This window comes from Glossina fuscipes, unplaced genomic scaffold (genome assembly GCF_014805625.2).
Source record: "Glossina fuscipes isolate IAEA_lab_2018 unplaced genomic scaffold, Yale_Gfus_2 90, whole genome shotgun sequence".
Taxonomy (NCBI): Eukaryota; Metazoa; Arthropoda; class Insecta; order Diptera; family Glossinidae; genus Glossina; species Glossina fuscipes.
In genome coordinates this window covers 2,824,380-2,835,901 of record NW_023998444.1, presented here as the reverse complement: position 1 = coordinate 2,835,901, position 11,522 = coordinate 2,824,380, and the positions used below count along the sequence as shown (strand labels likewise).

Sequence of the window (11,522 nt, the reverse complement as noted above, 5' to 3'; positions counted from 1 at the left end):
TTAACTGAATACACGAAGCAATCTGTGCACTTTATTTCCTCAAAGCCTTTTTCTTACATTGTTTCATATAATTTTTTACTTCGTTCTTTAGTTATTGCATAAAGTCAGCACGACAGTTTAAAGCACTCGAAAGTTTTTTTCAACTATTTTAATGAAATGATTTCAAATAACTAACTTGAACCTTTACTTTTCATTATTTTTCGCGCCAAAATTTCACACATCTCTTCAACTCTGTGTGCCATCAATATATCTGATCTCATTCTCATATTGCCTTATAAGTTGTAAAGTCGAACACGAGCAAAACAACATCAATTTTATTCTCTATGCATATTATTAACGAGTTTAAAAGAGAGAGAAAAATAATTGGGAGTGATCAATTGTATGAAAAGAGTTTGGTTTTTCCTAAGACTAGGGGAGAGAATTACATCAGAGAGAATTGTATAGTAAGAGTACGTGAGGAGTGTCTCATAACAAGAGTTAGTAAAATTTCAAGGACTTGTAGTGATTCTTTTATACATCTATACACTTACATATACATATTATAAAATATACAACATATACGTATTTATTTAAAAATAAACGAACGTGTTTTTAATAAATCTATGTATTCATATAAAATATCTTAATTTCTTTAATTTTACAAGTCAGCCTAAAATTGGACTGCCATAATTTTTAAACAAAGCCCTCGCTAAATTCCCTGTTAAAAGGTAAAGCACAGAGTTGCTTGTAAAACATTGTCAAAAACTTGCAGCTCTGTTAAATGGGTAAATGCCCAACTAACAACTCAAATGGTAACGTCATTCAGTCTGTTAAATGCCCAACTCTGTTAAAATGCTGCTTATTAACAGCGCCACCATTGCTATGTATAACAGAAAAACGAAAATTCTTTGCAATTGTATTATGTCTCATTTTCACACATTTCTTAGCATATATTTAGGAGATATTACTATTTAATAAAATTTACTAAAATTGAATAGAAATTAAAAATTAATATAGAAAATAAAGAGCGGTATAACGTACTGTACTATATTTATATGATGATATGTTTTGCTTTAGTTTAAGAAAAGAGGCTTTTTGCCATTTTTTAATGTATTCAAAGTCAGAAGAAGAAAAACGGATCTAATTCAATAGTTCGAAAGGGAAACGGCGTCTTTGTATTGAAATTCCTTGTATTGCAACCCCCTATGCTTTCATAAATAGTTAACCGTGGCGCACATATCCAAAATTTGCCGCAGAGGTCTTCGTGTTGTCACGGGGGCCAGAGAATTTCTAGCGCGAGCTGATGTCTGATGTCTTGTACGTTAAAATCTGTGAGGGAAAAGTGTGACGGCAATCTGGAAAGTATGCGTAGTTTAAATTCAAATATTCATGGTAGTTGCAGGAACCGCGATCACAGCAAATAATTAAAGACCAGACCTTGACCAGAGAAGAAGTTTTGAATCAATTATGGCTTAAAAGCAATTGGATTTGCGGGTGTCAAGTTTCCCAAACCGGTTTACTACCAGAAGAATGACTTTTTGCCTGCTGAGGGTGGCTCTTCAGGGAGTATTCGTTGCGGTTCTGTTTTTTCTTTATCAAGGTAGGCCTCGCCTTGCCTCGAGGAAGGGTTTTGAACAACACTGAAATCTTTACATCTGATACTTCAGCCTTGGTACAGCTCCTCTCACTTGTAAGATTGTTGTCTTGCGAATCGCTGAGCGCTGATAGGGTTTCGTCCGACTAAGACATCAAGCCAGTGACGGCACGTTCGACAGACATAGAAATTAGATTTAGTCTTGATTTACGTTCATAAACAAAATGGGCAGTATTTTATTACTTGAATGCAGTAGTCTTTGACGGAAATCCTAGTGAAGAATCTATTGTTGCCAAATAAAATGCGCTAAATAAAATCAAATGGTACTCGAATGCTTTCTAAAACTAAGAGCGATCTATCTGTACATGAAGAATTTCATTACATCATAATTAGACATTACGAAGTATAAGTACGCAGTGTGCACGTGCTCATTAAAGTAAGTATTCTGTTATTATTATTATTATTATTAAACTTATTCATTTTTTCGTTATGTATGTGATAATAGTCATAAAAGTTCCGAAATATCGCGTTTTTTTTTTTTTTTTAATTTAAATACAACTACGTTTTGTTCAAAGGAAAAGAGAGAAAAAGAAAAAGAAGAAGCAGACAGTCAATATATTTGTGAAATTTTTTCTCTTGTTTCTTTAAATTATTTTTATTTGTTTTCTTTTTTTTTTTTGTTGTTTTTTTTCTATATATATTTTTTTTCGGAATTGCATTTTCTAATGATTGTACAATAATCGTGAAAAGTACAATTTGCAAAATCGCACAGAAGAAAGCAAAAAAATTATTGACATAATGAATGAAGGTAAAAAGTTTTCAATTTAAAAACGAAATGGGAAACAACAAAACTAAGAATGTATGGGAATTTCTAAATAAATAGTGCATAATAAACCGGATGATGTCACAACCATATCAAACGGAAGCGATTTCGAAACGGCCATAGCCGCTTGCGGTTTCGGTGCATTCAATGTGGTATTGTTATTGGTCTCAGCATTAAGTATTGTGGCGACAGTGTTTACCAGTTCTACTATCTCTTATATATTGCCAACGGCCGAATGTGATTTGCACTTAAGTTTAATATATAAAGGTCTACTTAATGGTATAGCGTACGCAGGCAAGTGCATAGATTTTACTCTAGCGATTGCAATAATGTTTGTAATTATTTGAAAGGTATGATTATATCGGCCATACCGTGGGGCTTTGTCGCCGATACAATTGGACGCAGACAAGTGATGATAAGCGGTTTATTGTTCGATGCAATCTTTGTTACATGTTGCGCTTCAAGCCAAAACGTTCAACAATTGTTGACATTTAAATTTTTTGATGGGGCAGCGTAAGTCATAAGTAAATAATAAAACTAATGAGAAAATCATGTTCGCTTTAAAGCGAACCTTTAAGTACATACCACCACACAGAGGAGACTTTAGTTCATCACTCGTCTGAAAGAAAGACTCAGATTAGCGTATAATTCCATAGTGACGTTCTATAGCAGTTGGTTTCTCATTTTCATAAACTTTTTATAAAACGAACATGTAAAGTATAGTTACGCCGATGTCTTCTTATTCGCACCGAGTGCACGAGTAAAAAAGAGGTGGGATTACCAAGTCCGGGTGTCCGAGTTCAACTCTTTGTGCGCTAGGGTGGTATTCGCTCAATGAGTAAACGCGTACCACTTCACATCACGATCTTACTAGACGCTATAGCCGTTCTCTTTGCTTAGCTCTTTCTGACCCCCGCTGTCTTAAGCCTATAGGAAACATCCCCTCATTGGTTGGTAATAGTAAAAAAAGAAAATTCTAACCATCTCTAAGGCAAAGAAACGAGCAAAAGGAAGGAGAGATAGCGAAGTGGCTAAGTCGATAACTTATCGACAGACCATTCACTTCGGCCGTACTTGAGATTTGAGCCCGCGAAGATTGTGTTGGCAATCGCGATTCTTACCCATTCGGCCACTCATACCGAACTGTTCCACGCTCTGCGATTTCCGACAAACATTGAGCCAGTCAAAGCTAATCTCACGCCGATGCGATTCCGGTCTGAGCATATATTTTAACATCCAACGTTTTTTCGAATCGAAATCGATTTCGTCTCAAAGTCTTTTCGACCAAATTGGAAGAACAGCATGCTTTCGTCACTTGCTATCAACGACGCGTCTCAGTACATAAAATGGTCGGCAAAAAGACCGTATGATTCAAAACGAAACGAGAGAAAAGCTTACGGAACAACTTTATTTTATCTGCTTAGGTTAGGTTTAATTTACATCTTTTGTCTCCTTCGGATTTACTGGACTAAACGAACACATAGAACATCGGACAAATGGACACAATAGAGAGGTAAATGTGTGATGCTACGCAGTGCGGGAAAACGCGAAAGTGATTGGTTGGGAAAAGTCAAGACTGATGCCGAAAAAGAAAGATTTGACTAAATTGACTCCAAGTCGGTTGCTTATGTGCACAGACTGTCGGATGATAAATTCGAAAAGCATGAGTTGCGGTAGAGTTTCCAAAAGTCTTTAAGATTTTAACCTTTGAATTTATTTCTCCGGCTAAATTAATAACAATAATAAAAAGAATAAGTTAAAAAAGGAACCGATCATCGGAAGAGCAGCACTGTTTCCCGACGAAATACATAAATACACAAATAGTTCGTCAGTAGTTTGATACGAAGAGGAGATGAATGGACGGGTAGGTAAACGGTCAGATGAAACGAATGCACTAGGCAAGGCGCAGATAGCAAATTTACTGCGCTTCGGTGGTGGATATAAAATTGCATTTTATATACAGTTTTATCGAGCTTTCAGCTAAGCAACTTTTAAAAAATTTCCTTTAAATTTCTTTTACATAGCGTTAGCGGACCATTCGCCGTGGTAATGTCTTATTTATCTGAATTTCATGGCTTTAAACATCGACCGCGCATTATGATGATCATTGGTATGATGAAGTCTTTGGCGACTTTAATTTTACCCATCATTGCTTATGTCATGCTGCCTTATCACATAGCTTGGCGTACTGATTATTTGCGGTGTAATGCAAAAAAAGAAAAAAAAAATTCTTTTAAAACATGTAGTCTCTTCTCTGGCTTTCTTCTGCTTTTTGCTTTTAGTGCATACCTGGCATTTTTTTCTAATGGTTTCCGCTATCCCGACGCTTTTGGGTGGTGTTCTCAATATATTCCTACCGGAAAGCCCAAAATTTTTAATGTCACAGGGACGTAATGAAGATGCTCTAAAATCATTTCGAGTTGTTTATGCAATGAATAAAAGGAAACCGAAATCCTCTTATCCGGTAAGTTAAGTACTAACTAATTAATATTAACATACATACAATATATATATATATATTTTTTTTATTGTTATAATAGATCACTCAATTAGTGGATGAAGATCCTGAAAAGTCACAGTTAAATAATTTACGTAATAGTGAAGAATATAGAGCGAATATCAGAACTTTAGCTGATAAACGTAAAGAAGCTACGAAACGTTTTCTCGAAGGGCTTAAACAAATGCAGCCTATGTGCGCGAAACCGTATTTCGGTCTATCCGTGCAAGTGTATTTTATGTTATTTTGCATACTCTTAAGGTATCTGAATGAATTATATAATACATATTCATTAATCATCATACCCTACACCACATATTTAGTTTGTCCGGATGTATGTAACATCCAGAAAGGATTTGACAAATAATTCCATCTTTTATTATATCGATCAATTCAGAGAATAGCTCTAAGCTTGTCTGTCCGCCTGTCCTATTTTTCTTTTCTTGGATCAATGTTCAGGCCGCAATTTTTGCGATGTCAGTTAGTTTTTAAGTGCCACGAAAGAGATACGAGTCAGATCACATCCGTTTTGATCACGTCCCATATAACACGGTATTTTGAAAAGTCCTATATATGTGTAACTGTACCTTATGTGGTTCAGGGTAGGGTATTTAATAATAAGCCTTGTCGCACTATGAGGTCTTGTTTAACATGATTTCGAAAATTTTTATATTTAGTTTAAATACGATACGTTTATGGTTACCCCAACTATTTGCAACGATGGTAGAATACGAGCAAAAGAAATTGGGCGTAGGCAGCATGTGCGCTATACTTAATTATAGCTTGGAAAAAACGAAACTATTACAGAAAGAAAAACCCACAGATGAATGCGATGTGGTGTGTTATATAAATTTTCATTTTTCTTATTTCATAAAAATTTTAATAACTTAAAGACATTTAGCATATAACGCCCGATTCTTATACTAACAATATTATAGTAGCGGGCTCATCATTTTGTGGTTACTTTATAGCCACTTTTACGATTAATCGAGTTGGTAGTAATAATGTTTTAAGTAAGTCTCAATTTGCATTTTTTTTTATTGTATTCTCTTAAGAAAATATAAAATACATAATTATTTTTATTATAGGAGTAACTCTTGCAATTGGTTTTGTATCTGGTATTACTTTATATTGGTCATACTCTTCCGTAATGACCTTAGTAATTGCTTGTGTATTTATAACAGCTCTTGGCGTATCATCAACTACCCTAATTGGAGTATCAGTTAACTTATTTCCCACTAGTATGAGGTAAGTATTACTCAATATTGTATGGCGTATTATTTATTGGTAACAGTAACGCTTAAAATAATAATAATAACCGTAACCTTAATCATAAAAGGAATAGGAATTTCTAGATCCTTAAAATTAAGCTATAACCTATAAGTCAAAGAGTAAGCATGCAATGCGCTAAATCTTAATTTTTAAGCTAACTAAGCCATAAATTAAAGAAATGCTCTTTTTGCCTTCAATTGAAGCTGAAAGGCTAATGATCTCCTTGCCTTACGCATCTTTATTCCTTACCTTACATCACTTACGGTACAAGGGTATTTTAAAGTCATGCGAAAGTATGTAACAGACAGGAGGACTGAACGGAAGGGTAACGTCACATAAAATATATCGATTCCTCATTTGAATATAATTGTGCTGCAAGAGGGCACAGCTTTTCGCTAAAAAATTAAACAGAAACGTTAGCAAACAGCATATAAGCGTTTACACATCCTGAGAATCCTTATAGGCGGTGGTACCCTTCATGGCCCAAATTTGATAAGACCCCAGGATGCACCTATTCACCGTGAAATGTTGAACATTAGACTTTCTTACCGTATAAAGATTAAGTTTTCGTAGAAAAGGAGGTTCAAAAGATTGGCTCGGCCGATTCAAAATTTTCGCAGCAACTTAGAATGCCGTAATACAATTACTCAGGGACGAGAAGTTTGAACATTCCAAATGTTTTCCATGTAACCACTTTTCAAAGTAAGGCGTTATAAGGGGAGTGACTGGAACTGTTCGACCCATAGCGATCGTCCTCGGATGAAAGCACGCCAAAATTCTCGGACGAACGAATGGACAGACAGACAAGATTGGCATAATTTTTTGCCCCGACCCGTGTAATAAATAGTGGGTTTCTCTTAAGCCCTTCTGGGCGCTACATACATCCGCACGAACTTAACCACAAATGTGATAGGGTATAATTAGTAAATTATTTCGTTGGAGAACATCCTTCGGTAGTGCGTAACGGAAAATTCGAAAGAAATTTGAACAGGATTGCAAGGTCGAAACACAGGCGTGTAATGTCAAGTATGTCAAATAGCTGTTGTAATTATGAAGAAATAACTAATGAAAAGAACTTTCAATCAGCTTTAAGCACTTGCTTCCACTTTTTGAGGAATGTTGATGAAACTTTGTACACTGGCATGTTGGGCTATTGAAAGTGATTCAAAGTGGACCACTTTTCGGATCAGTTCCCATATAAAGTCTTATTTTGAAAGGTCGTTGCATGAGTAACTGTAGGATGATGTAAGGTACTTAACCATGGCCTTTCTTTTTTTACTTGTTCTTAAGATTAAACATTAATTCATTATATTAATTATTAAAAGCGCTTTTTGCAATTAGATATTTTTTCTTTTCTATTATTAAATTCATGAAATGCAGATTATAACAAAACGCAATTTGAGTGTCTTAGCATGGGCCAATCATTTTATTGATTTTTGTCTTTGCATTAGTCACGTATTGGATTATAATCGCAATCATAATGATCGTAAAATATTTCGGAACGAAAGATATTCATATTTTCTCTATATTGTTTAGTTACCTGCCCGAAATCATTTAGAAATATAGGCGACCAAATTTTGCTTAAAAAATCCTGAAATACAATACTTAAACTATCGCTATCATTCATTCAATATATATATATTTATTTCATTAAATATATATTATTAACTAAATATATATATTTCATTAAATTTAATAAAATAAATATATGTATACATATATATATATATATGTTATATACGTTTTAGAGATGAAAGTATATCTCGTTTGTTATTATTTATTTTAGAACTATGGTAGTCATTATGTGTATGACATTTGGACGTTTCGGCTCACTATTAGGTAACTTGTTGTTTCCTTACTTTATATCGTTGGGTTGTATTCCGCCGTTCGTTTTCATTGGTACCATAATGTTTTGTAAGTAAAAGAGATTTGTTATAACATATTTAATTTCTTCCATATTTTATTAATTGCAAGAACAGTGATAACATCAAAGCTAAATATTTTTTATTTATTTTTATTTATTATACAAGAAATTTTTTATGACACAAAATGTATAGAATGTTTAAGCATCATATTGAAATGATCTACCGTCCAAGTAGAAATTATTTAGTTCTTGTCATGTTTCTGTAATTTTCTCCGTACACAGTATCTGGAAATGCATTAGTTAATTTTTGCGGATATAAATATCCTTTAGCAGTACTGCAAGTAGATTTTCTTTACTCTTTATTTACGAAGCCATGCAATGAAATATAAACCAGCGATTTCTATACGCTGTGCAATAGTGTATCTCTTTATAGTGCTTTGCAAAAAAGTACTGAACACAGCTGTCAGTTTTGGGGACGATCTGAAAAAACAAGAAAACGGGCCATATACTGCTTAAAAAATATTTGACATTAATTGATTACGTGTTATATATGAAATTTATTTAATTCTTCCTAACACTATTTTTGTCTCATGTAAATATGCAAAAAGAAAAAATATATATCATGCGAATACTTAAGTAGCGATGCACTATTCTTGCATGCAAATTATTGAGTGTTTACATCATGTATATAACTTATATCACATAATTAATTCCTAAAGAGTTCCATCAACGTAAATGATTTCATAAACTTCATAGTAAGAACGAAGAATGCTGTCATTTATTCTTCATCATACTTTCAAATTGCAGCTGATTACTATTATGAATTGTTTACATAAATAAGTAGAAAATAATAGGGCTTGCGACAAAAATAATAGGGCTTGCGACAAAAATAATAGGGCTTGCGATAAAAATAATAGGGCTTGCGAGTAAATTGTTCAGTATAAATAGAATATAATAGGGCTTGCGACAATATTGGATAGCGAAACAATTTTTTCATAATCTAATCGAAGACGTGGTACAAAGTTCAAAAGGTCTCTAAACGATATTTCGGAATAACAAACAATACGCTTTTCAGAGATATTTTTCTTAATTTTTATTAATTTTTCAAATTTTAAACAAACATAATTACGTATAATTATGTTGTGTGAAAATTTTTCTACTAGCGATAAAATAAAAATTAAAAACTAAATTTAATTTTTAACATCTGGTATATATTCAAGTGGTTTTAATATAAACGACATGGTTTCTTAAGAAAAAAAAAAATTAAAAATTTTATAGTCGAACAAAGCCAACTATTATATACTCTACATCGAATACAATTCTTCACTCAGTTTCACGATAACATTATCATTAAAATCATTAAAATGACGTCATGAAAACCATTAATTTGTAGAGGGCTCGAAATGTGACGCAGACCAAATTTAAGAAATTCAATTATCACGAAGATTTTATTATTCTTCCCCTGTTTTAATTGTGAAGAAACTACAAATGAGACTTTGTTACCATATTAAGGCCTAGCTTTCATGAAAACATTCACATATAGATATGGTATCGTGCGTTTTAACTTTCCTACAGTTAATTTTTATGCCAAATTACTATTACGGGCTAACCTGTACTACGAACCATTTGAAAATTAGACTTTCTTGTCATACGATAGCTTACTTTCCTAGACTTTATGGAATGGGCTTATTTCTTTCCAAAAAAAAGGCATTATATGTGGAACGGTGCAATTTAAGCCATTTTCAATAGGAGTCACACTTAAGCGAAAATCGCGTCAATATGTCAAATTTCGTCAAAATAAAATTGGGACCTATAGGTTGAACACAAAAAATATGGGCAGATATAAGATAAATAAACGAACTGACTGATAAACGTAGGGGGCTGGCTGAGACACGGACAGATGAACAGATTGAAGGAAGGACTGATAAGTGACTGATAAATGGACATCCTTATGACAGACAGCCTGATAGACAGCCAAGTTTAGGTCGAGTCCGACAGTGATTTGAAATCATTCGATATTATAAAAAGTGAGTTCCATCTTAAGTCTTCTGGTGTACTTGCTATACCCTGTACGATAATTGATGTAGGGTATAATGGTGGCTAAATTCACTCTATAGTTATATACATCCATGACGAAAATGTATTATCTTAGCAAAAAATAAATTATTCTCATTGGTATTAGCCTTTAGAAAACAGTCCTCTTTTTATAAACCCTAATAAAAAAATGAGACATTATTACGATTGTTTGTATTATTACAAAAAAAAAAGAAGAGAGTTATCTTAAGCCTTTAGCTTTAAATATTTTTTTTAAAAAGTAAAATTATTCTGTTTTCATTATTTCCACTTTAATAATATATTGACTTTTTTTTTGTATCCTCAGGTGCCTTAATATCTGCGATGTTTTTGCCAAATTCTAGTTTACCTTTAAAATGATTATAGCAAATGTATATTATATTGGTATTGTAAAGCATTAAAATTTCTATATTAAATAAATAATAAATTTTGTAAAAGTTATACGCGAAAAGGAATTAATTTGTATTCTTCGTTCTTCGGACAAAATCCATATACCATTGCTATAAAGTTTTTGGATGAAAATCTGAATCAAGTCATTTTTACATACCTCTGTTCTATGTGCGTCCAATTAATATTAGGTACGTACTAAAAGCGTTCCACAGAGGAGGAAAGGACTGGTAGTTGGACGGAGCAAGTTTGCGGAATATTAACGATGAAGCCACAAAAAATTCCTAGTTAACCTAAGTCGACCCATTAAAGATTTGCGCTGTGCGGCATCGTCGCAATATAGAGCGACGCCAGGCGTTTATGACTACTCTGGGGATGTCACCTCTGAGTGTGCAAATACGGTGATGGAAGAAAGAAATAAGGGAAGAGGGATACGGTGACACTGCAGCATTGGCGATATGTGGCCCTTATCGATGAGATTTATGTCGTCTGCCGCATTGGAGATTCAATACGCGCATGCCGACTTCATTGTTACCCTTCGTATCTATCTAAGCCTTGCGGAATTTCCGATTTCCAAAGTTAAATTATAATCTTTATAGTTCGATGTGACTGATCATCAATCAGAAGTTTTGCGACTCTGCACTGTGACGGTCAACAAGATGTTAGGAAAGAGAACGTTGGCCGCAGAGCAGTAACTGTGTGTCTGTCCAATCGATAATCTTTACCGGCTGAGCATGCACTACAAGTATAACTGAACTGCTCTGCGAACATTGACTTGGCAGCTACTATTCTCATCTATTGGACCAATCGTGCAGATACTAATGCTTTCTAACGGGGGAAAAGCCCCACCTCCTGACCGCAAATGTTTCTTTGTTGCTTCGCCTTAACCCCACTTATATATATGTATATACCTGAATAGATAAAAATATATATGTGTGTATATATAAGAGTGATGCCGCTTGTTCCGTTTCGCTTTACTAAGGTTGTATTGTTTTTTATGTGACTTATTAGAGGAAAAGCCAGGAACATTTCC

The 11,522-nt window shown here is 33.8% G+C and overlaps 1 protein-coding gene across 1 annotated transcript; it reads left to right on the top strand.

Moving 5' to 3' along the window:
* Positions 1–2,353: 2,353 nt before the first annotated feature.
* LOC119638582 (synaptic vesicle glycoprotein 2B-like) lies at positions 2,354–8,087 on the top strand. Its single transcript, XM_038035450.1, has 10 exons — positions 2,354–2,381; positions 2,457–2,690; positions 2,747–2,909; positions 4,421–4,599; positions 4,679–4,860; positions 4,937–5,154; positions 5,571–5,730; positions 5,795–5,906; positions 5,982–6,141; positions 7,952–8,087. The coding sequence occupies exons 1-10, from the start codon at positions 2,372–2,374 to the stop codon at positions 8,085–8,087; spliced, it is 1,554 nt and encodes a 517-aa protein (XP_037891378.1). The 5' UTR covers positions 2,354–2,371.
* The last annotated feature ends 3,435 nt before the right edge of the window (positions 8,088–11,522 follow it).